This window comes from Zingiber officinale, chromosome 8B (genome assembly GCF_018446385.1).
Source record: "Zingiber officinale cultivar Zhangliang chromosome 8B, Zo_v1.1, whole genome shotgun sequence".
NCBI classification, from domain to species: Eukaryota; Viridiplantae; Streptophyta; class Magnoliopsida; order Zingiberales; family Zingiberaceae; genus Zingiber; species Zingiber officinale.
In genome coordinates, this window is record NC_056001.1 from 106,020,069 (window position 1) to 106,047,950 (window position 27,882).

The 27,882-nt window shown below is 37.2% G+C and overlaps 1 protein-coding gene across 1 annotated transcript; it reads left to right on the top strand.

The window, feature by feature from the left end:
* Positions 1-15,216: 15,216 nt before the first annotated feature.
* LOC122015498 lies at positions 15,217-16,022 on the top strand. Its single transcript, XM_042572417.1, has one exon. The coding sequence runs from the start codon at positions 15,361-15,363 to the stop codon at positions 15,880-15,882; it is 522 nt and encodes a 173-aa protein (XP_042428351.1). The 5' UTR covers positions 15,217-15,360; the 3' UTR covers positions 15,883-16,022.
* The last annotated feature ends 11,860 nt before the right edge of the window (positions 16,023-27,882 follow it).

The following is a 27,882-nucleotide window of genomic DNA, read 5'->3' on the forward strand; positions in this document are numbered from 1 at the left end:
GCTGATAATATAATACGAAAAAGAAGCGAGTCGATATTTAAAACATCACAGATATATAAAAAACTTATTCAAAGAAACAAAACCTTAGCAGTGGAAAAACGTGGGTAGCATACCCCCAAAACTCGATATTAAAATCCATGAACGCAAGAACTACACATCACGAGTATGTAGATCACATGACAAGGAATCAAAAGATCAAAATAGAAATTGTCGCGACATGGAGAGGAGACTAGCAGATGAAACCTCCTGACGGCTTCAACCTGAAATAGGAATAAATCAACGGAGTGAGTTTAATGAACTCAGCGGGTATCGAGTAGACATGCATAGTAAAATATAACTATCAGTAATAGTCATGTAGTACAGTCTCCCAAACATTAATAGGTGATCTCTTATCTTGACATAAGGGTGCGAACCATACAAACAGATGCAGGATCGTCAGGCTAAATACATAATGTCTCATGTATGCATGTCAATCATATGCATCCACTAAAATGAAGCATCTAAAAGGCAATAATCACACACAAATAAATGTAATTCATGCATATGGTACAAATGACATGGTCACCCCTGACGCCAGTCAACCATCGTTATCGCGATGATGAGGTCGAGTGGGTAGGGCTATGACGACTCTGTGCTCTGCCGTCACTACTCCTGAGTGACCGAGTAGACAAGATGTTATCGGAGTACACCTATCCTCTTACCCCAACTAAATGAGGGAGTCGAAGCTCTCATCTCCCTATGTCATAGTTAAGAGGAGGGATCCATGTCCGCTATCATGCTGTGTCACTACTACCCATGAGCGACCGAGCGGAGCCCTGACAGAGCAACTGCAACACCCTGCTTGATATACCACTAACCCATGAGTGGTTGTGTGTGCAGATCATGTAACTAGCAATGTACTCAACTACAAAGGAGTCAACAATCGCTCAGCATGCAATCATGTAGGATGATGCATGACACTAAAGCATGTAACACCTAACAATATGCGCCTCCATCTAATATGTACAAAGAAAGAACAATGAATCTATAACAATAAACTAGGTATCATAATGTCTAGGTACACATGCCAAGTATAACTAGTAGCTAGCCATGTACCCAGTAATGCATTGTATGTCACTATTTTTATGAGCATAAGTACACAAGGCAAGAATCAAGATGATATAGACATAAACGCATATCAGATAAAATAAAGGCATACCTCAGGTATCAAGTAGTGACATACCAAAGTAAATATAAATATAACAATTACTACTAACTATAACATACTATGCATATCATAATGACAATATCAAAAGAAGATAAGTCAGAGGTACCCACCTTTATCTGTCGATCCAATAAATCAATCTCACATCGAGACACTCATCTCGAATCAATATCCTACAAATCACATAATGTACAGTTTAGCTAATCACATAAACAACAACTAGCTAAACCTAAAATCTAAACTAATTAGAGAAAATCCTAATCGAACGATTAACCTCAATTCACCCAAATCCATTGATTGAATTAGATTTTACTCATCATTACCAACTCCTTAATGGATCCATGTAACCATCCCGGTTAACATGCTTCAATTATCCAAACAAGATATAAACTAACAATCCAACAAATGAATTCAACTAAACAATGAATCCATAATTCCGATATTTCATCAAACCATTAATCACCCCTCCACCCATTAATTCGTATGTGGAAATCCACCTAATTAAACACAATATCAATTCAATGATTTTTTATTAACGATCTTGTGATCATCTAAATCACCTAAATCAAGCCAATCATCCAATCAACTATTAATCCACTAAATTCAATTAATAAAAGATTATCCCACAACTTAATCAATTTCGGTTAACATAATCCACTTTAACAATTCCCCAAATAAATGATTACTAATGAATCCAAATCTACAACTAAATTCTAAATCCATTCACCACTGAAAGTGAAATCAAATCTCCATCATCAACAGATTTATAAATTCCAAATCAATCTAAGGTTATCAACAAGATACAGATTAATCAACTAATTAATCTATTTAGATTTAGTTCGTTACCCAAATCAAACATTCGACTTCCTCTATGGTGGCAACTCATTGTGGCCAGCTGAGACACCCATCCAGACTAGCTGCTGGTGGAGCTATTGTGGTCGGAGCAATGGCTGATAGAATTCCATGGTCGAAGCTACAATGATCGACCAACCTAGTTAGCACAACTTCCTATTCGAAAATTAGAATCCAGATCTCTACAACTCCAAAATAAAAATGCCTTGCCACAATTTCATATCAGCAGACCCCTATCTGCCAGAAACCCGACAGAATGTGGTTTTGGATCTTCTTGTGGCCGAAAAGGAAATCAAGTGATGGCCACGGTAGACAATCACCTGAGATCTCATGAGGAGGAAGAAATCATCTGAGATCGAGAGAATCTGCAGCATCAGCCGCATGCGATCGATGGCGAATCCAGTAGATTGGGGTGGTGTGAGTCGACCGAGAGAAAGGCGGTGGATTTGGAGCTAGGGTAACATTTTGGATCAGAGTGATGATGCATGGACAGTGCCGAACAACGACGGCCAGAAACGCTTAGGTGAATGGACACCGGAGCTCTTGCTCATGGTCGGGAGAAGGACGATGGCTCATGGAGTCGATGGCATCATCAAGGGCAATGGCACATGAGGGAGAGCGGCGGTGACTTGGCTTCGCGTAGAGAGGGGGAGGTGACAATTGGCTCAAGTAGAGTTGTGAGCAAAGAGGGGAAAAGGGAAGTCGGCGATAATGAGGGGAGGAAGAAGAACTTAGGTTAAATACTTAGGTTAATTAATCTTAACCTTAGCTTAATGAAATCAATCAACTCCTACTTATATGATATGTCAAACAGGCTTTCCCTACCCCAACCAATTCATCCCCTTAAACGTGTTATACGGACTCCGTTTAATTCTAGAAAAAATTCTAAAAATTTCTGAAAAATCTAATAAGGTTATTTCTCCAATAACACTTATTATTTGAATATTATTTAGGTGTCATATTTTACAATGTATGCATATATATGAGATCATATTAGACTACACAAGACAAAGTCATATTATTCTAACAAAGCTCAAACTAATACAGTAAGAAAACTGTAAATACAAGCAGCGAAAAATAAATCAAGCAACTTATAAGGAAATCCAAATGAGTGGGATCAATAGTCAGGACCTCTGAGAGACACAATACATCCTCGATCTGCTAATTTGAAAGTCAAAAGAAAAGCAAGTGGTAGTGAGTACATCAACTCAGTGTGTATAAGAAGATAGTACATGATACTAAACATAAGGAGATCAAGGAATATAATCTCAGTAAAATACTTACTACAAAAGTAAGAGCATCAATATAATCACCTGTTAATCAAAAGCATAACCAATAACATAATCCTCCACTAACCTACTCAACCAGGTATAACCAATAAATCGAAAATGCATACAGTAAATCCAAATTTACATGAACAAATACATGACTGACATATAGCAAACATATAACAAGCCTTGATTGTAGGAGAAGTGCTCTACCATGGATGATCCTGTGGACCGTTAGGATAAGTAAATAGTCACTGTATGCAAGTGAACTTACTACCACGTACAATCTCATGGGAAGACATGGTATATATGTAACTATCTAGCTATGGATTGCACGCAAACTCACTACCATGAATATCTCATGGGTAATCATATGTATTCTAATCGCTGACAACTCTCTTAACCATGAATGGGAGACAATGGTCGATAGGATATATCAACAGTCACTGACAATTCTTGCAACCACGAATAAGAGGTCATGATCGGCAGGATATACTAACGGTCGCTAACAACTCTCTCAACCATGAATGAGAGTCAATGGTCAATAACAACGGTTATTGACGACTCTCTCAACCACTAATGTGAAACAATGATCCATAGGGTATAACAATGTAATGATACGTATGAGAGTCTAACCTTACTAACGTTTAGGCATGAGCCTAAATAACAATAATGGTCTAGTAGGATCCTTGATATCCTATATTATAGTATGATCTTACCAAGGTATAAGCATGAGCTTAAATAACAAATAAAGGTCTAGTAGGATATTTGATATCCTACACTATAGTATGATCTTACCAAGGTATAGGCATGGGCCTAAATGAAAAATAAAGGTTTGGTATGATACTCAATATCCTACACTATGGTACAATCTTACTATTATATAGGCATGAGCCTAAATAACAAATAAGGGTCTAATAGAATACTTGATATCCTACACTATAGTATTGCTACATAAAGGCACAAGTATAAATAGCATAAATAGCATGGAATGCAACGAAACTGCATGAATATCAAATAGATCAAAATAAGTGCAAGCAACTAAGTATATGTTGGTACAATTAGCATCAATGGTCAAACTCAGATTTTGATGAATAATAAATAGATTAAAGTTAAGTGTTATGTTTGTTTAACCTCTTTATCGAGTGTGTAGGAATTGATGGGTCTAAAGGACCTAACACCAAGTTGAATCCCAGTTAAGTCTAAGGACCTGATAATTAGCATGCAGTCTAAATAGGTCAAGGAGTAATACGATATCTAGTAAGAAGTCCAGTTGGCTCTGCGGGACCTGATAGCTGGCCGAAGTCTAGTTGGGTCTATAAACTTGACAACTAATAGGAAGAACTAATGGGTTAAAAGGCAAGTCAAGCAACTGCAAATGATAAGTGTGGTAAGTCACTGGAGGAGAGTGGTCCAGTGAGGATGAGTCTTGGTGGGACTTTAGGCGCAATCCATCTTAGAACCATTTCGGATGTCTAAGCTGAGATATTGACTAGATTATGATTTTGGTAAGACAGGATCTAATTAATAATGATATTTTATTATTGTGCTAACTCTAGTTTACAGGGTATGTTTTATTTTATGGATTAACTCTTTTTTATAGGGTTAAATGCAAAAATAGTCTCTGATGAACAGTGTCTGAGGTGCCTCGGATCAGCGCTTGGAGGCTCCCTAGACATTACGGAGGCGCCTATGCGTGGACATAGCGAAAGTGTCTCGGAGGTGCATTGGAGGCACCTCGGAGCGCTTTGAGGCGCTCTCAGATGGATAAAGAGTGAGAGCTTTGGAGATGATAGAAGCCAAAGTTTTCGAGATTGATTTTAAGGTTGGAGGCACCTTGGAAGGGGTTGGAGGTGCCCTTAACCCTATTTAAAAGACTTGTTAGGCCAACATATTGCATCAACATCAAGACAACTCATTTACGTGCTTCTTCGTCCATCTGGCAGCTCAGATTGCATACTACTACTCTGCCACATTCAAACTTCAACAACGCAATAAAGACATGACGCTGCTATGTGCTCAAACGAACCTAGACTTTGGTAATGCATAGTTATTGCCTTATATTACTCTCGCTTTCTTTCTGCATATTATAATGTTGGTAGACTTGTTACCAACCTATATTTTGTAAAGAAGCGATTTGATAGTGGATTATCCATCAATAGATCCAAAGGATCTGAGTTTTGGAGTAAGAGTTGTTGAAGGCTCCGAACCAAGTAAAAATACTTGTGTTCTATTTTCTCACATTCCTTTTCTTTACTTAAATCTATTTTTCACTGCACTTTGTTTTAAAAAGAAAATAAAAGTTTTTAAATACACATGATTCACCACCCCCCCCCCCCTCCTCACGTTCCTCGATCCTACAGTATCAATTCAAGAAATAACTAGAGTGAAGTTAGGGTAAGCAAATAAATGCTACCTAATCAATATTAAAATAAATATAATTATACACTAAGATCAAAGGTCTAAAGAGGACAAGCAGGAACTATTCACCTCTAATATAAATTGTCCTATCCGTCTTCAAGTCCGAAGGTCACATCGAGCTTGAATCCTATAAGTAAAGGATGTAGAGAACCTAAGAGTCTCTTAATCAATAAGTAAACCCTATGGATTAATTAATTAACTTATTAGTTCATCTTGAAGTTAGTAATTTGAATCCTCTATGGTTAAGTCAACTAATCATGTTCACTATCTTGTGAACTAACTCATTAAATGACAAGTTACCATTTGCTCATATCTAAGCCAATTAAATCAATTGATCTACTTCATTAAACTTATTCAATCACTTACCAATGGATTACTCAATAAAGTTATTAATTCATAAATTACTTAAACAACTTATCAGTAATTTATTATGTTAATTAACCAATTAATCAATGATCATGTTAACTAGAATTTCATTACCCACTGTAGCTGCGACCTCCTCTTATCCGACAATGACCCATGGCGAGTGGCTAGGGCCCATTTCCGGTATAGGAATAGGAGTTGGTGATCGGCGTCGGGTTGCAACAGCAGCGTGCATGACGTTCGGCAGTGGTTGGCAACCACCAGCATTGTGAGTTCGACAAGGACAATGCAGCGCGTTGTGGCAACTGCGCTCTAATGGCAGCATAAGGAGTTGCGCTGATGGTTGGGCACGCAATTGTAGCTGTTTGGTCTAGGCGTCTATCAGCTACAACCGACGATGGTGTTGGGGTGGGGAGATACTGGGTGGCGTTGTCATCCTTGCGGCGAAAACGCTACATGCATTGAGGCAAGACGAGGAGAGAAGAGGGGAGACGACTAGCTGATAACTAGTATTTAGACCTATTATTTTAGTATTATTTTTTGATGTTTTGATCCTCTCTTTTATCTAAATCTATGCTTTTAGTATATTTCATAAGTTTGGATTTTTGTTAGTCTCTATTTTAATTCTTATACATTTCATGGGTATTATGTATATTATTTAATTATATTTTATTTTACAGAAATCGAGGGAGACAACAATTAAGAAGAAGGGCACTGGTTGGGTTCAACCATGACTTAGTTCAATTGTTAAATTATTGAAGAGGGAGCCCAAACCTAATGTCTCATCCAAAGTCCAATTTCAATAGCCCAAATCCAAAATCCACATGAGAAAAAAAAAAACCTTAATTCCTCTGGGTTCGGCTCAATTGGACCGGTTCAGTGGATGGCTTAAAAGGTAAATTCGGCTCAAAGCAAACTTGGCTCGGGACATTTTCTTTCTTCTCCTCACTGTGCGCGTCTTCCTTTTCTTCTCCCGCACACCCAACGCCCCAAGCTCTCTTCTCGCAATCTTCTCCAGTCCGACGACGGAAACAACTCCGATGACTCCCGCGAGCAGCAGCGACCTCATCTCAGTGCTCTCTGCCACTGGGCTGGCTCTGCTCCGGTGTGGCAGTGATTTCCCATAATTCTCGATTCAAGGAAAAGGGCGGTGGCGCATAACTAGGGCATCTTAACGGCGGAGCGTTCTTCTCTGGCGAGCACCCCTCTTCATCCCTTCCTCAGAGGAGATTCTTCTTGCGGACGGCGTTGCCAACGCAGATCATCTCGGCAGAGGAAGGAATCTGGCCTTTTCATCTCTTCTCCGGCAAGGTACCCATCTCCCAGCCCTTCCTCAGTGGATGTCTTCTGTGGACGGCGTTGCGAAAGCAGAAGATCCAAAGGGGAAGTAGGCTATTTTCTCTTCTTCTCTGGCGAGTTTCTCCTTCTTCAATCACTGAGTAGTGTTGTGGACTCCTTGTGGACGGCGTTGCAAAGGTGGGCATAACTCCAGCAACCTCAATGGGTGCATCCATTTCTGGCAGAAGCGAACTCCATCTTCGCGTGTCCAACTCCGGCAGAAATTATTCCTATGTTGTTGTTGTTGTAGTATAGTGGTGAGTATTCCCGCTTGTCACGCGGGTGACCTAGGTTCGTTTCCAGACAATAGTGCCAAAATTTGATAAGCGTGTTTTGCAACTGTCACTCGTTCTATGTGAGAGGCGACCTGCTCCTTTATTATACTACCTTAGTGTAGGTTAAGGGATTCAGTAGATTAGAAATAAATTAATTTGATGTGAGCGAGTGACAGTCGCAAAACACTTATCACTGGCCTTCGGGACAGTTGAAGGCCTCCGAGATGGCTAGTTGTGGGGAGGCGACGATGAAGTGGCGCGGCAGAGGAGCATCACACGATGTGCAAGGAGGATGGGCGACGGCTTCGTGTTCGCAAACAGGAGAGGAGAATATTAAAACTTAGGGTTAGATGATTAAAACCTAAGATAACGTTTGGTTTAGTGATTTGGGAATGAGGGAATAGATTCATTCCGAAACTTTATGTTTGGTTGATGGGAATGAAATTAAAATTTTGAAATAAAACAAAAAACTTGGGTATTGATGAAACTCACCTTCTCCCTTGGGTTTTGATGAAAATGAGAATGAGAATTAAGTTTTAGACGAAAATACCTTTACTGTATTGATTCAAAGTTTCTTTTATATTACTTTCTCTCTCCTCATTCTATCATCAAACTTTATTTCTCCTCAATCTCTCTTATCATACATTGTCTCTCCTCAATTTTCTCTCATCACACTTTCTCTTTTCATTTTATCTCATCACACTTTTTCTCTCCTCATCCTATCTCATTATGGTTTCTCTCTCATCACACTATCTTTCATCATTTTTTCTCTTTGCATTTTCTCTTTCATCATATTTTCTCTCTCCTCATTCTATCATCAGAATTTCTCTCTTCTCAATATCTCCTATCATACACTCTCCCTCCTTAATTTTCTCTCATCATACTTTCTCTTCATTTTCTCCCATCATACTTTCTCTCTCATCACACTTTTTCTCTCCTGATCCTCTCTCATTATGGTTTCTCTCCTATCACACTATCTTTCGTCATTTTTTCTCATCACATTTTATCTCTCATCATACTTTCGTCATATATATATATATATATATATATATATATATATATAACACATAGGGTAGGGAAAGGGTGGGGCACGCTGCTAGCCGCTTCGGCGGTGGAACAAAGCAGCGACCGATGGTGAGGTGGAGACACGCGAGTGCTAGGGGAAAAAGCAAGGTTGATCGTCAGTGCTTCGGATGGTGAGGATCAAGAGAGCTATCCGCAACGACTGCTCAGTAGGCTTGAATAGGGGTGATGACATTCGTACGTCAGGTGCACCGACGATGTTGAACTGGCACAGCTGTGAGAGTGGATCAGGAGAGAAAGGGGGGTCTCGAGTGAATAGACACTTAAGTTTAGGTTTTTATTTATATATACTTAGGTTAATGAAATCAATTAACTCCCCGCTTAAATGATATTCTAAATAGGCTCACCCAAAGTCTAATAGATTTATTCCCTTAAAAATGTCATATGAATTTAGTTTAAATCTTAAAAAATTCTATAATATTATTTTTTAATTAACACTTATTATTTTTTATTATTATTTATTTACTGTATCTAATAATATATTATTCAAGTTCATTAGAAATATAGTCATCCGTGAAAAATATTATTGCAATAATAACAATGACTTAGACTAAGGTACGTATAGATGGTTTATAAATATAGTTCTAATCCTCATATAAAAGTTATGGACCCGAGATCAATTTTTAAAAACATACTATGCCTGTCTATGAAGGAGTTGAATATGAGACTTTAGGGCACAGTGAGATTGAGAAGCAATGAAGAAACCTATCAGATTTGGTATGAGTCCGATCAATATTCTCTAGGTCTAGCTCAAACTCATTAATGGACCCATGGGATTTGGATTTTTGAAATTTTGTCATGACATACAAGATGTGAGTCTGTAAAAGGTATATATATATGATGTGAAAGTCTTATCCTAATACTCGTAAACGAAGTTATAGTTGCGTGTCAACTGGCACACATACTATAGTGTTGGTTTCGCAAGACCAGCACCATAGCGGTGCTAGTATCCTGACATCAACACCACAATATTTTATTTTTCTCACAGATGGTGCTAGTTTCTGAAGACCAATACCATTATAGTGCTAGCATCACTGTGGTATTGGTTTTCAGAAACCAACACTATAGTATTTTATTCTTCTCACACAAGGTAGTGTTGAATTTCAAAGATCAGAACCACTATGGTATTGCTCTTATAAGAACAGGACCACTGAGTTCTAAAATTTGCAAAACCTTTTGACCACTATTGTGAATATCTTAAAATAGTAAAGGAAGACACATTTGGACTCCAGTGCATCTAATAAATCCAAAGAAATTGGAATGAGTTCAATCTAAACTAGCTAAGTACATTGATGGATTTTGATTGAAATCCATACCTAGAAGACTTGGATTTCTGAAAAGTTAACGTGTAATGGATTGGATGAGTATGTAGAAGGTATTTATAGTGTTCATTCCTGCTGGCGTCCGTAGGATATGTTATGTGTAATATATGTTAATTCCCTTGAGGTATTTATGATGTTGTTTTTCAAAACCAATATCACTATTAATCATGTCTGGAATCTCAGTCAAACGAATGTCGGCTGAGATGTCGTCGGTGTTAACGGAGAGATGACTTGGACACACCTAGCGTATGTGCACAGGAAAATGGCTCCCCACGTGGAACTGAAGGACGACGATGATGAAACCGGAGGTACTTAGGCTCTACGCACACTCAAACAAGCACACGAAATGTTAAAGACCATAAATCAAGGAAAAAATCTCCAGCGCAAGTCCTCCGACGCTCAAGTCAAGTACTTTTTTCCCAAAAAAACAGTGTACAAAGGAAAAAAGAACTGTAGAAGGCGGGTGCGAATGCGCACTTGCGCGTATCTGGCTACGGGAGAGGGCCTCCCTTTTTATATGACAATGCGTACCTCTAGAGACTGATCGATGTCAGAGAATGTCTAATGTCAGAGCTTGTCGGGTGATGGAGGATACGTGGTGTCCTCTTATTGGTTGAAAGAAGGTTCCATTCGCAGATAATAGTAGATGATAGCAAATCATTAGAATATTCCTTGACGTATAGCAGTTATTCATTGACAGAATGTTACGATTCTCTGACATTGTTGTCGGTTAGTACTTTCTGTTACGCCCGGATGTAGCTACGGATAGCTCGAGATGACTGTTCTGGTGTGACACCTAGCTCGAGTCTTGATGAGGGAGACGAGCTATGGAGAGAGTCCCACCTTTCATACTTGGATCACTAAAAGGTCGACCAGGAGTTGTCTCCCTGAAAGTACCAAGCCGAGCTATGTGGCCAGGGCTGAGGAAACCCGATGAGTCGAGGCAGGTTAAGTATTGCTCCAGGCTACATATTGTACTTTAGATCTGGGATCTTGATCTGTCAGTACTCGACCGGGGTTTTATGCGGCTGATGGCGTCATGCGACCTAACTCCTTTCCTCTCCTATCTGTTGATTGTCATCTCCCTCTAATTTCTGATTGTCCTTACCTGCCACGTCCCCTTGACTTCTGATTGTTACGTCTCCTTAATTTCTGACTATCACGTCCCCTTGAGTTCTGATTGTCTGGCCTTATCGGGTCCCTCTTTATGCACCGTATCAACTATGTTCTGAAAATTTAAAACCTATCAGTGCTAGGAATGCTTCAAGATGCAAATAAATGATAATACATTTGGACAAGAAGCAATGAAGAAACATATGATTAAACTTTACTAAGTCCATTAGTTGGTTTAAAATGAAATTTATTGATGAAGCTAGAGATTTAGAATTCTGAAAATTTGATATAAAAAACATCCTACGAACATTATTCGATATAATTCATAGATGTGAAAATTTTGAAGAGAATGGATGAAAAAAAAATATAGAAGGAGCTGCTACGCCAAAACCTTAATCAGTCTTCTTCACATAACACTGAATCTTCAAAGTTTTAACGGAGCTAAAGTTTTAGATCACTTTTAGGAATATTTTTTCCATTGATATTTTTTTCTGCGGTTGAAATCTCGCCAAAATATGATGGATCCCAAACTTGAAGTATACCTCTGAGAAATCGCCATTGTTGTTCGAGTAAATTTGCATGCACTCCCCATTGGTAAACACAATTTTATATGCAGTCCCCATCCATGAAAAACTTTCTTTTCACTCCCCAGTCAAACATATTTACCTAATTGTCCATGATATTTTTAGGTACAAAAAATCCAAAAACCAGTATAAATCCTTTTAAATTCAGTATATTAAATTAGAATCTAGTATATTTTCTATTAAATTAAGTACGATTCTTTTTTCACCTCAAAATATACTCGATTTTAGTTTAATGTGCTGAATTTAATAGAAAATATACTCGATTTTTAATATAAAGTACTGATTTTAAGAAGAATTATACTCATTTTCGGATTTTTTGTACTTAATTTTTGACTTTTTGTATCTAAAAAATATGGGTTAATTTCAATAAAAAATATACTCGATCCTAGTATAGAGTACTGGATTATAGCGTAAAGTGCTGAATTTAACAGGAATTATACTTATTTTTAGATTTTTTATACCTAAAAAATAAGAGGGATAATTTTGATAGAAAATATATTCGATTTTTAATATAAAGTACTGACTTTAAGAAGAATTATACTCGTTTTCAGACTTTTTGTACTCAATTTTGGACTTTTTTTACCTAAAAAATCTGAGGGGCAATTTAGGTATCAATATTTACATGAGGGAGTTGAAACAAGTAATATTTTGCATGTAGGGAGTGGAAACAAAGTTTTTTAGGCATGAGGATTACATGCAAAGTTATGATTACCATTAGGAATTTTTCTCTAATTTACCGTTGTTCTAAACGTCGAACACGTGCAGACATATTCTTAAGTCAAGATCTATTCGTTAGATAGATTATAATATATCGGTCATTCGTTCATTAATGAGAAGAATCTTTTTTAATCTCAAACAACTATATAATGTGCCGCCTAGCTTAATCGGACCTAGTACTAACGTCACGATGATATCATAATTGTTAAAATTAAAAAGAAATTAGAATTCCATTGAGAATTGGAAAGATCTACTTGAGCCGGGCCCACTTCGATCCGACATGAGAGGACACTGATGGGGTTTAGGGTTTAGGGACCAGATCTTCTGGACCGCCTTTCCCTGGTCCGCCCTTGGACCACACCGGCTGTATAAAACGTCTCTCACGTGTAAAACACGTGCACGCCCTAACCTCTCTCGCTCTCCAACGCCCTAACCTCTCTCGCTCTCCAGCGCCGCTCAACGCGAAAAATCCCTAACCTTCCTCGACCTCCACCGTCGCCTCCCTCCTCCCTCTCGCTGCCTCCCTCCCGTGGTCTCCAGCGACATCTTGCGGCTTCCTCCTCCAACGTCGTCTCCAGCGACATCCTGCGCCCTCCCTTCAGCGACCTCTCTGCTGCGTCGCCGGCCTCCGACAACTTCCCTTCTGCGTCGTCGGCGTCCTCGACGACCTCCCTCCCGCGACTTTCCCGAACGCGACCTCCCTCCCGCGAACTCTGCGACCTCCATCCCTGGCACCGTGTGGAAGAAAGCAAAGACTTTTTCTATTATTAGGTAATAGTGATTCAAAAACTTCTCATTTATTGTTACAATTTCGATTTCCTCCTGATCGTGTTAGCAGATTTTGTGATGATATTTTTCAATTTAGTTTTTTTGTGCTACAAATGCTACTTGATTTCCACAAGGATAATTAAAGTAGTTACTAGTGATTTTAAACTTTGCCCTGAATACTAAACGTATGGTCTCTAAAAGTTCGGGTCTTCTAGATCACTGTTGGATGATTTCATGCATGATCAAATTCTTTAATTTTTTTAGTTCTGTCAAAGAAAATGCAGAAATCAAGTAGATGCTGTTTTTTGAGTTGCTGTTGAAAATGTAGAAATTTGACATAAAATTGTGGTTGTTTTATTATTTTTTTCGCTATTTTTTAAGACCTAAATTTGTTATTTTTTTCTACCGGATCAAAGTAATTATCATGGAGGGTGAATCTACAAGTTATCATCATTTAGACAAATACATAGAAACTGATTTCATATCATTCCAATGTCTCTAGGTCTATCAACATATTTTGATCGAAATCGACTAATGGATCTTTACTGCAGAATGAAATAAAATCAATTCTTATGTGTTCTTTTAATTTTTTTATTAGAAAAATATCTTAAAATATTGATTTTACCTAATATATTAAAAGTGATGATTTTTTAAATATGAATTAAATTTTTTCAATATATTCGTGTTTAAAAAAATAAATGCTCTTAATATTTTAAGTTAAATTGATATTTGAGAATACGAATATATATAATCATAAGAATTAAACGAATTCATATAACATAATTTCACATTATTTTAAATATTTTAATCTATCAATAATCAATTTTGACCGAATAAATATAAAGAGTTTCAACCGTCAAAATTAACTAATAAATCTACATATCTCAAAATTATACTAAATTAGTTCAGATATGATTGATTGTCCAGTACTTTTAATTAAATAATAAAAAAAATATAGGTACGTAATTAAATAATTTTAAAACTGTCATACATATTTGATAATTTCATGTGGTTCGATAAACAAACTGTTTTCTCTTACCGAATTATAATTGTAAAAACAAAAACTTTCTCAATTTTATGGATTCCAGACCCACCGCCTGTGCCTCCACACGGCGCGCTGCTGGTTCCGCCACGTCTCACCCGCAGCATTTCAGGCGCCGCATGTCGCAGCGCTGGACCCGGCTCCGCCAGCCAGCGCGACACGAGCCGCACCGCGCGGTGACGCGGACGGACGAAAATCTTAGCGAGCTGCCACGTGCGGAATCGAACCGAGCCGCTCACACCGGCGCAATAATTTTAATTATTGCAGCGTGATTAATCCCGCGCCACGTGCCATCCAATCGGGCTTCCTCGTTAGGCCCGGCGCCACAGCCACGTGATGTGTCGCCAGCATTAATGGGTAGGAGGTGGGGCCCACTTCCCCTAACCCGGCGCAAGTGCATTAATTATTGGAGGAAGGGCAGCGGCGGCAGATTAGTTGGGCGGGGCCCGTCGACCGACCTGTCAATCGTCCATTCGTTCATACCTGCCCAACGCAATCGCGTGTGGTCAACGAGTCAAGGCCAAAAGCAAAGGACGGAGAAATTAGTAACGGAAAAAAAACTAACCGTCCAAATTAACGCCAATCAGTGGTCCTATTCGGACGTCAAATCCGGACTTCAAATCAAGTTGATAACGGATTTTTTTTCTAATTTTTAGAAAATGGAAGAAAGAAAGGAAAAAACAAAGAAAAAGGCTCGTCGTCCTCCGCGCCCGTGACAGGTGTCCCCACGATCCCCGAACTCCACACTCGTCTATCTTTTTTTATTCTCTTTCGTGTTGAAATTACCGGGATACCCCTCGATTTGGTGGCCTATGAAGAAGGGTTTTCTGAAGAATAAAATATCTGCCGAAATCCTCTTCCTATATAAAGCCCTTCTTCCACCGCGCACCGCACCGCACCGCACCGTTCGCACGCGCACTGACACTCTTCTTTGTCTTTCTCCCTTGCGGCTACGGAGGGCTTGCTCCTTTTTTTTTGACCTTTCCAGATCGGAGACGCTCGCTGGTTTCATGGAGGGATTGTCGGCCGGCGACCACAAGCGGCGGCGCGAGGAGTTCGAATCTGGGTCGCCGGAAGCGAAGCGCTTCCTGCTCGACATGCTCGACGACGATGCGGAGGCGGGGGAGCAGGATCTCGCCTCCATAATGAAGAGCCTCGAGCAGGAAATCACCCTCCCCTCGCCGCCGCCAGTGCAGGCGCCTGCGGACCGCCCCGATCTGGAGTTTCTGCTCGAGGCCTCCGACGACGAGCTAGGCCTGCCGCCTCCTTCGGAGGAGGAGATCGCTGGCGCCGGAGAATTAGAGGAACCTGAGTTGGGAGAGCTTTGGGGGTTTGACGCCAACGACGGCGGCGGCGGCGGCATTCTAGGGTTCGAGAGTTTCGAGTGCGGGATGCTGCCGGAGGAGGAGAAGGTGGAGGAAGGCGGAGTGCCGTTCGAAGAGGGACTGTTTGAGTACGCCGACGTAGCGGGCTGCGGGTCGTCCGATTTCGCAGATCTCTCGTGGCAGCCGGAGACGTTGCCCGCCGTCTGATGGGTAGTGGATGTTTCTTGCCCTTGTTTTTTTTCCCTTCCACACATCCTCCTTGATGTGGATGTTGGAGGTGGTTGATGTAGAGGCTTCACGAAAAGGTTTTGATGAATCCAGAACATGACAAGGAAGGGAAACAAAAACTTGGGTGATAAAATTTTTCAATCCACGATCTAAACCATTAAAATTAAAATATCGAAATTATTATTATTGTTCTTTTACAAAGCACTGAATTGAGTTTGTTTTCAATAATAATAATAATAATAATAATAATATTATTATTATTATTATTATTATTATACATTTTTTTTCATCTAGACTCGTTCAAATAATTTGATTGGTTTGACCGGTCCACCCAATCCATTGGTTTTAACGTTTTGCATCCCGGAGGTAATCAATCCGCTCTCATAGTTTTAAATCGCAGAAAAGTGATAATGCTCAGTAGAGTGTCGGCGGTTCTCAGTTAAATTCAGACAAATTAGATATTTTATTTTTAGTACAGTCCTGTTTTTTTTATGGGACGTATTTTATATTCTAATCGTTCAGTAATTTATTATAGTAAAATGTTATTATTTTAGATAGTTCATCATCTGAGGAGCTGATTCATTGTCTAAATGATTAGAAGTGAAAGGAGTTTTTTGACTCATTGTCTAAATGATTAGAAGTGAAAGGAGTTTTTTAAAATATATGTTCATTTAAAATTAATTTCTATATTATTAAAATAAATTTGTCGCTCTTTAAATTAGAGTAATGATATACACAAGGAAAAATCTCAAGAAAATATTTAAGGATAGATACATAAATTCATGATCTATCATTTTTTTTTTGTGAATCTCATCATTTTATGTGTCTATCATTGAATATTTTCTTGAGATTAAGACATATCATTTTTCTTTAAATAATTGTTATTGTTGAATTATATGAAAATAGTTAAATTATGAAATTAATTTATAGCTGATCATTAAAATTTTAAATTATATAAAAAATAAATTATAGAATCAGTGAAATTAACTAGGATGCATCCTATCAATATCGAAAATTTAGAGCAATTTACGATTTGGGGGCACGCTAAGAAGCATGGGAGCTTAAACCTCGGCCAATCATTGTAATGATTAAAGTAAAGTAACCATCCACGTTGAGGAATCGGTGAGAACGTGACCTCAAACTTTGGCGTCCAACGTGTTACGTGCCTCGCACAATCTTGGCCTGTGCATGATACATACGGGTGGTAATTTGGATCAGATTTGGATGGGTGGATTTCGATTGGTTGGTTAACGAATTGGAATATTAAAATTTAAATTTTATCTGATTAATATTTTAAATTGATCTATTTATCTATATTTAATTTGAATCTTATTAAAATGATTTATTTATAAAATTATATTCATCTTAACTAGAATTCAATCGAAATTTTTTTTATTTTATTAAAATATACGTATTTAAATCCGAACTCAATCAAAATTTGATCCGAAAATATTTAAAAATGAGTTCGGATCATATCCAAAAATATTTAAAAATAAGTTTGGATCAATTTAGATTGATTTAAATATAACTTATTTATTAATCATGTCAATCAAATCAATCCAAATTCGATCTGAATCTAATAAAATCCGACTTTAACTTAATTTTTTTTATGTTCAGTTTTGATCCTATTTTCATATAAGATTTAGGATTTAAGATTTAAGATTTAGAATTTAAAATTTAGTATTATAGGATCAAAAATTACAACTAATAATAAATATGTGGAGCAGTAGCCACAGTTATTCAGGTACACCCTCCTCCTATTTCATTCAATAGTCCTGTTTGAAATTTATTATAATTACATGAAAATGTTATAAGAATGATTAAATCTAACCGCCGATGTAAAAAAACACGTAATTAATTCGTTCGATTATTTGATACTTAATTTTTTTAAAATTTAATTTAATTGATTGATTTTAACTGAATATTTGATTTTAATTCGTTCGATTATTCGGCAGCTTAGTTTCCTCGACGAAGCCGCCACTTTTCCATTGCGTCGTTCTTCTTGGTGCTCTGTTTCCGGCGGGTCTATGCGCTTATCTTCTTGGTCACGCCCGTTTGATCATTGATATTTCCCCGTTGCTAGCGTTGTTCGAAGCCATTCGCGCTTATTTCCCTTCTCTTTTTTTGATCTCCTTTTCATGTCTATTGTTCCTCGCTACGTTTTCGCATTCCATTTTCAGTGATGCCTTTCTCGATGCCTCGGCTGATGATCGATGAATATCTTGGTTTTCTCGCAATCTTTTCCTGCAATTTCTTTCTTACTGCAGTTAACGTATCCACCTTCTAATTAGGAAATACAAGTTGCATTATCTTCAGAGAGTATATAGTTGGAGTCTTCTTGTTTATAATAAACCTCAACCACATTCATTCATTTTTTTTTAATGAAAACCAAATCCATTCATTGCAAAAAGGTGGAACCGCTACCTTAGCGGGCCCCTGTGTCCGATCCCACAGATATCCAGGGGGGGTAAATCACGATTAAACTGGACAGGAGGAGTGACTGGGGGTCGAGTGGAATTTAAAGCGCAGCAAATCGAGGTTTTACGCCCGTGTGCAACTAACGACTCTCGACCCCTGAACCTCCGTTGTAAGCGTCAGACACCCTTCAAGCTGATCCAGCCCGTGGAGGCAAACCAAATCCATTCATGACTTATCTCATGGAGTGCAATTATTTCAGCATGATTTGATGAATTAGGAGTTATAATCTATTTCATAGGTCTCTAACATATTATTGTTCTACCATATGTGAATACATAAACTAATTGAGATATGACCTTATTGGCATAGAGGAGTCGGCAAGAGGGGTTGATCATGTATAAAAATAAAACTAAACTCTTCTCGATCTTTCAACTCAGATTAATAACACACTTATAAAAAAATTAACAATTAATAAAATAAAAGAGACTAAGAAATTACTTGGTTACAAGCTAGGTGGTTGTTAATTCAAGACAAAAGAAAGTATTAAAAAGATCTCTTTTGTTTAGGCGAAAAAGCTTGTTACACTCGTTGAACACTCAAAAATGTGCTAGGAAATATATACAAGAGTTGTTGAATATTTCCCAGGTCTAGTGGTATTTTGATAACCCCTAGAAAATATATTCCGCAACTTGAAAGCACCTTCAAAGAGGTCCAAGGCGCCTTCCATCGGATATAATTTATCCACCAAGGATAAAACTTTATCCTCGCTAACGCCTAGCAAAGGTGTCTTCCATAGGTTGAAAGGTGCTTTCACACTATCCATTGAATACACCTTCCATAAGGTAGAAGGCAGATCAGCTCCCATACATTGATCTTTTCTTGGATGATGCTCCGGCTACCCAGAGTTGAGCTCACCTTAATCCAACTTCGACCTTCTCCTCAAGTAGGCTTCCTCCCCGGCTTCTCGTCCTTCTCGTTCACCGGTGTACTCTTCCGCAGCATCTCATCACTCGGATGCACCGAGCCCATTAGCTCCTTTTTCCGTATCATCCTTCTCGCTAGTTACATCTTCTACTCGACTTCTTGTGTTCCTAAGCTTCTGCACACTTAGACACAAGGATCAAATTAAATACACAGGACCGAACTTAACTTGGTTGACTATATCAAAACTACCACGGGGTGCTTAAAATCTCCCGTTTTTAATGTGTAACAATCCAAGTTAAAGTTAAGGTTAAACAAAAAGTAATGATTATGTAAAGAAGTAAAGAAGTTGCAATTAGAATAAAATATTATAATGTAATGAATTATGCAAGTTAATAAAATTACAAAATTCGTAAAAAAAATGTCCTTACTCCCCCTTAACTTGTACATATTTCTCTCTCTTTGATCACATAAAAAAAATAGGAGAAAAATAAAATAAACTATTAAAAAAATTGAAATATTTTTCTGGGGGTACATTGCAACAATTATCAATAAGTTAATATTTTTTAGAAATAATTTTTAAAAATATTCTATTTTTACTAATTAATCTTCTATTTTGATAAAAATAATTTAGAAATTAATTATCTATTTCAAAAAATTCTGAAATTTTTTATCAAACTTAAACAGAATATTCTTTATCAATATACAAATTTTGACAGAAAAAATAGTTTATCAAATAGAAATGATTTATTTTATCAGAATAACTAATTTTGTGAAGTTAAATCTTTAAAATGTTAGTTAGAGCCCTAAAGCCAATCATTTGATGATTGTATGGACTCATTGTATCATATTCTTGTATATTAATAAAGGCATTTGTTTGGTTATTATACTTATTTATATTAGTGCCAAATAGACTAAGTATAATAGCGTCCTTGAGTAGAAAGGTTCTTACCTATATCAATCGATTGGTTGAATCGATAGTGAGATGATATAGGGAACACTACTCTAAATCATTCCTAGTCGAGTATTAACATTCAGGGACAATGTTAATACAATAAGACTAGCATGTAGGTCAGCTCGATGACTTGATCTCACAAGTCATGGATATAGAGATATCAAGCTGACACATGGGTATGCATTAGAGAATGTATACTGAATGACCCGCCATGAGAAAGTATCATGGATCGTTATATGAGTGTCATATACTTTCTCATGTGGCTATTAGTATGACTATTAGTCCTTAGACCTGAAGTCACCATGGATCCCTACATAAGGAGTTATGTACTTTGGTTTCGTCAAACGTCACCCGTAACTGGGTGGACTATAAAGGCGATTACTGGGTATATAACGAATTATGTAGAGGGATATGAGTGATGTAGATGGGATCTATCCCTCCCATATGACGGGAGCGACATCGGTATTCTTGATAGAGTGAGACCACTAAGTGCATGGTCATGCCCAAATGAGTCAACATTAGATGTTGAGCTCATTTGATTGAGTGAGTCTACTTGGGGTTCAAGATTTAGATTGATTAGAGGATGACACGGTCTATGCCTCATATTGATCAATCTAGATGTCTAGGATAGAAGGACACTTGTCATTATTTTGTGAGGAGTCACAATTGGTAGTCACAAGGTGATGTCGGATCTCGACATTCTTGTAACTTGGGTAGTAATGATGTGTTGCTAGATACCGCTCATTACTTATGCTCCTAAATGTGTTTAGGGCATTGCCAACGTTACAAGAACCTATAGGGTCACACACTAAGGACAATTAGATGGAGATTAGGTTCATATGATGAACCAAGAGGATTAGATTCATTTGATGAATCAAATTGGATTAAGAGTAATCCTAATTGGGCTAACTTGAGTTGGACTCAAGTTGATTCATGTATTCAATGAGTCTAATTTAGATTATGACTCATTAAACCAACTTAATTTAATGAATTAGATTCATTATATTAAGTTGGTTTGATTCAAATGGTTAGATTAGATCAAACATGGTAGAGATTGAGTCAAGTTTGACTTGACTTGAGAAGGAAGACCAAAGGTCAATTTTGACTTGACCTTTTGCCACCTCATTGGTGAGTTGGCATTAGGTGGACCAATAATGATGTTCCACATCATCATGGGTGCCACCTCATGGAAGTTACAAAGTCATTCTCTTTAATGGTTTCATATTAATTGCAATTAATGCAATTAATTTGGGAGGTTTTTGAGAGTGGCCGGCCACTTTGTGTTTGTATGGGAATTCATTTTTCCATTCAAGTGGTGTAACTCCTTCTTCTTCCTTGTGTTCTCTCCTAGCTCTCCCTCCTCTTCCTTGTGTTCTCTCCTAGCTCTCCCTCCTCTTCCTTGCCGTGACCTATCAAGGTGCTAGCACACCTTTGTTTAGGTTTTCTCCATCAAGAATTGTTCGTGTGGATTCTTCTAGAGAATCGACGCTTGACGGTCTAGAGATCCGACAACTTCTTGGACGAGCGGGAACGCGAAGGGCTTCGCTACAAGGGTAATGATCTTAACTTTAGTGTAGATCTAAAGTTTTTACAAACTCGTACAAGAAAAAGTTTTTCGAAAAGTTTTGTTTACGAATCTTTGCCCGAGATCCATGGCTTTGGGTGACTCGGGGTTTTCGCGACGCGAAAAAGCGGTTTTCGCGGCTCGACGAACCCAACATAAAATATACTTCAATTCTGAAAATTCTTCTAAAATTTGTTGGATATGAAAAATTAAAGTTCCTGAATATCTATTTACCTAAATTTTAATATTAAAAATTACTTTTTTAAAAAAATAATTCGTAATAATTTAGATAAATTTTAAAAATGTCAAAAAAATTATTATGATAAAAAACATTACGTTTTATCACATAAAGATATTTTTTTTAAAAAAAATATCAGTCTAAAGAGTATTTTTTTTAATTTTCAAAATATCATTCTTGTAAAAAAATCATAGAAAATATTTTAATGGGAAAGAAATTTTCAAAAATTTTCTATTAGCAAGATCATCAGATAGCATATAATAAAATTTCCAACTTAAAATATGAACAATTGGTATTTAAATAATTTGTTTAAACACCGTGAAAGATAAAATATATTGAAATTTAAAACATGCATAAGATTAGTTTTAAATTATACTAGTCATGATTTGGAAATCCAAGATAAATAAATTTTTACTGAATTAATCAAAAATTTTGGTGGAACATAATTTTTAGGGATTTTTCTAATTTAACCCCTATAGTTCTTGATATACCAGTTTAGCCATTTGTAATTTCTAAAATTTAAATTTCATACATCTTTTAGAGTTGAACATGTATAATCATTTTCAAATATTCTATTTGTTCTTTTAATTTAATATTCTCATTTTTGAGTTTATTAAACAGTTCTAGTGAACATATATTAGCTAATTTTCTTTTTAAATCCATACCTTCTTTCTTTAAATTATTATTGTTAGATTTTAGTTTACATAAAGATCTAGTCATTAAGGTTATTCCAGAATATAGTTGATCAGGGGGTAAGAAACATACCTCACTTACCATATCATGTTCGAAGTTGGATGCTCCCCCTTCGCTGTTGCTTTCTTCAGACGTAGCTTTATATTCATTAATGCTCTCCTCTTGGTGGCTTGCCATGAGTGCTAGTTCCACATACTCCTCCAGTTCGGATTTTCATGATGACTCATCCCACGTTGCATTTAGGTTTTTGTGCTTTGATTTGTTTGGTCCTTTGTTCTTCTCCTTCTTATTCAGTTTTCGGCAGTCATCATTTATGTGCCATTCTTCTTGACAATTGTAGCACCTTATTTTTTGTTTTTCCAGAATAAATTTCTTGGCCTGCGACTTTTTAAATTTATTAGTTTTAAAAAACTTAGTAAATTTTCTTACCATTAAGGCTACTTCGTCTTCGTCAATCGATGAGTCTGAATCTAGTCCACTCTTCTAAGTTTATAGTGCTAGGTTTTGACTTGGTCCCTTTTTTTGTCTTGCACACCGAGACTCATATAATTTAAAAGAAGAAAAAAAGTTTTCTAATGTACTTACTTCAAGGTCTGTAGAGATATAGTAGAAATCTACAATTGATGTCCATTCCAGTATTCTCGGGAACACATTTAAACATACCTTTGCACATCCCGATTAGTTACCATTTCTCCGAGGTTTGTTAATCCAGTGATTAGCTCCTTGATTCTTCTGTGTAGATGAGTAACAAATTCACCTTCTTCCATCCGGAGGTTGTTGATTTAGATCCGGGGCAAGTCTCATCTTGCGAGCTTTGCTTCGAACGTTTCTTCTTATAGCTTCAGGAACTTCTCCCAAAGATCTTTTATTGATTTGTAGGTTCCTAGTCGACTGACTTCCTAGGGTAGAAGTACGCTCAGCAGGTGGAACTCGGCTCGTCCGTTCACCACAAAGTCGGCTTATTCTTTCTTGGCCTATTGATATTCCTCCTTTTCAGCTCCTTATTGGTATTTAGGGCTATAATATCATATTTGATTATTAACAATAATTTAAAATCAGTTTTAAAGAATACCTCCATGCATTTTTTTCATATCGCGAACTCCCCCTCAAACTTAGGCGGGTAGATGCTAGGTTCAGCCATCGTCTTTATACTTCAGTCAGTGGTTAGTTTTTCTGAAGCGGTTGGACTCTGATACCACTTGTTGGTGCAGTGTAGCCCGCAAGAGGGGGTAAATTGCCTGTACAAAAATAAAACTAAATCCTCCTCGATCTTTCAACTCAGATTAGTAGCACACATATAAAAAAGAAATTGAACAAATAATCAAATAAAAGAGACTAAGAAATTACTTGGTTACAACTAGGTGGTTCTAAGGTAAAAGAAAGCACTAAAAATATCTCCTTCGTGTAGGCAGAGAAGCCTGTTACACTCGTTGAATACTTAGAAATTTGCTAGGAAATGAATACAAGATTTATTGAATATTTCCTAGGTCTAGAGGTCTTTTTATAACCCCTGAAAAATGTTATCCGCAACTTGAAGGTGCCTTCCATCGGATAGAGTTTATCCGCAGAGGATAAAACTTTATACTCGGCTAACGACTAGCTAAGGTGCCTTCCATAGGCTGGAAGGCGCTTTCGTACTATTCATCAAAGGTGCCTTCCAAGCCATGAAAGGCATCTTCCATAAGGCAGAAGGCAGATCAGCTCCCATACGCTAATCTCTTCTTGGGTGATGCTCCGGCTACTTGGAGTTGAGGTTATCCGAACCCAGCTCCGACCTTCTCCTCGAGCAGGCTTCCTCCCTGACTTCTCGTCCCTTGAACACCGTACACATGCTTCTCATCCATCGATGTACTCTTTCATAGCATCTCGTCCCTCGCATACACCGAGCCCGTAGACTCCTTTTTCTGTATCATCCTTCTCACTAGCTACGTCTTCTGCTTGACTTCTTGTGTTCTTAAGCTCTTGCATACTTAGACACAAGGATCAAATACATAGGATCTAACTTAACTTGGTTGACCATATTAAAACTACCATGGGGTACTTACAGGCTTTGTGTGGATAACATAATTAAGTATCGTGCATCTGCATACCCAATTAATTTTGTATTTAACTCACGAGGATAAAATATGACCATATCAATTATTTCTCAGAGATATCAAAAAATATGTTTAATTTCATTTCAATGTCTTCTGGTTGGAGTACAACTATATCTTGCTAATAATTTTACAACAAAATTAATATCAAGCTAGGTATTATTAGCAAGATACATTAAAGCACCAATTGCGCACTTCGGGACCAAGAATTTTTTCATTATCATGCTAAGGATGGAAAAGATCTTTTTGTATATCAAGTGACCGAACAATCATTGGGTTGGTTAATGGGTATGAGTTGTTCATATTAAATCATTTTAAAACTTTCTCAGTGTAAGTTGATTGATGGACAAGAATCTCATTCTTTAAATACTCGAACTGTAAGCTGAGATAAAATTAAATTTTACCAAGATCTTTCATTTCAAATTCTTTCTTTAAATAATTTATTACATTCGAGATCTCTTCAAAAGTGCCAATAATATTTAAGTCATCAACATATACAATGATTATTACAAAACCATATTCAGACTTTTTTTTTATAAAAATGCATGAACAAATATGGTTATTTATATAACCCTCTTCTAACAAATATTAACTAAGACTATTGTACCATATACACCCAAATTGTTTAAAACCATATAAAGATCTTTGTAATCTAATAGAAATAATTCTCGAGAATTACATGTTTCTAGCATCTTTAGTTCTTTTGGGACTTTCATGTATATGTCATTATCTAGTGCACCATATAAATATATTGTAATTGTTAGATCGAGACACATATGAGAGGGAGGGTGAATTACATGGTTTTAAAAACTTTTTATTTTTCTTTTGAATCAAAAGCACACAGTGGAATTGAACATAGAAATAGAAAGAAAGAAAACACAAGTACGTGAACTCGGTTGATTTTACTTAGTTCGGAGCCTTCGGCGACTCCTACTCCAAGACTCATGTCTCGTAGACCTTTCAACAGGCAATCCACTTAAAAATCTCTTCCGAAACCGCCAGAAGAGGGGATTGAGTATAAAAAAATAATAGGGAAAGTGTAACAAGCTACACTTTCCTTATACAACAATTAAGTACAATATTAAACATTAGTTACCTAACACCTTTGAAGATGATCGGATCAGGCTCAGTGTTGGATGACTCCTTAGTAGTAGTCGAGTTTAGTAGTGCCGTAGTAGAGCATCATCACAAAACTAGAGCAGTCAAAATGTCAAATGGACGCGTAGAAGCTTATAGAAGAGATGTGTCTTGAGGGCTAGTCGAGATGCTCTGTTATTGAGTATTGAAGGTGCCTTCCATCCACTAAGATTTATCCCGAACAACTCACTTCTTATCATTGACGAAGTCTAATTTTATCAGACCAAAGGCACCTTCCAAGCTCCTCAAGGCACCTTCCATCACCTTGCACAAGGTACCTTCTATCGCATGGAAGGCGCCTCAGGTATTGTCCACCCAAGGCAATTTGTGCTCCTTTTACCCTGCAAAATGGGTTAATCCAATACAAAATATCTAATCTACAAAACAAATTAGTTAGCACAATAATAAATAGTAGTAATAACTAGTTCTTATCCTTCTAAGACCAGGAACTAGTTAAGGTCTCAGTTTAGGGATCCAAAATGAACCTAAACTAGACCAACGCCTACTATCTCCTTAAACAAGATGCGTCCTCACTGAGTCACTCTCCTCCAAATGTCAAGTTACCTTATTGACATCCAATGTGACACACCATGTCTTCCTACTAGAATCACATATCCGAACTTCACCAATCGGGAATCGAACATCCCGACCTCTGATAACTATCATTTCGTCATATTATTTAGGATCCTATACTTATGGTTTTAAGTTGATTGTATGCTAAATCCATGATTATATCATATTTCATAAATTGTATCACCCTGTTTGGAAACAACTTAAGTGAAGGAATTGAATTGAATTCCATTAGGAATTGAAGTATGGCAGGAATTGAATTCAATTCCTATGTTTGGAATGGATTAGTGAATAATAGAATTGAATTGAATTCCTTAATTTGGAATCTATTTGAATTGAATTCCATTCTTATATATTTACCATTTTATCCTCATAACTAATCATTTAATAATCAAGTTAAGTATTAGAGAATAGGAAGAAGGGATCACACAGTTAAGACAGCAGTATGAAGAAGGTGGCGCACGGGAGAAACAGTGCAAGGAGAAGTTTTCGACACAAGGAGAAACGGTGCATGGGAGAAAGGCAGGAGAAAACAAGAGAGTCGGCAGATGGAAAAAAGGGTTTTAAGTTAAAAGGACAATTAAGTGATTTTAGTTGTTCATGGTAAATTCCTATCCAAATCTGACAATTTGAGGTCTGATTTACTATTCACGTTTTGAATGGAATTGGAATTGAATTCCATATCAAATCCATCTCAAAAATTCATTCCAAACTATGGAATTGAATTCCAATTACCATAGGAATTCAATTCCATAGGATTCCAAACAGGGTGTAAATTGTAAATTCTCTCATATTTGTGATATTTGATATTAATATTTGAATGTTATCTTTGTAGGCATCAAAGGATGATGGACTCAAGTCGGATCAATCCAAATTGAGCTCAATTATGAGATTAATTGGGGAGATCAAGGTTCAAAGCAATTTAGGTCGTCCATTCGAGATCCGAGGAGATCTGTGCCATCCATCATAGATCTGTTCCATCCAAGTCAAAGAGAGGGTAGATTAGGACCATAGATCAATATCTAGAGTTTTTGAATCAAATCTGAACCAATCTGACCATTAATCAAGATCTGGAAGAATCTCAATCGTCCATGTAAATCTGAGATCAAATTTAAAATCTATGAGAAGCTACAGTAAGGGGTTTTCGTCAAATTGCTACAGGAGTTTGTTGGAACGGGGATCGTGCATGAGGAGGCAGAGGAGAGGAAGAAGGCGATTGGAGCACCATCAACGGAGTTTAAGCGACTTTTCCCTTCCTCAATCATCATCCTCTGAAGCTCTATTAGGACCCTTAGCGGTCGGCTTGAGGGAGTAAATAGCCTTAAAAAATTAAAAAAAAACAACGTTCCTCAAACTTTTATAGTTTTAACAAAATTAACACTTGCATAAA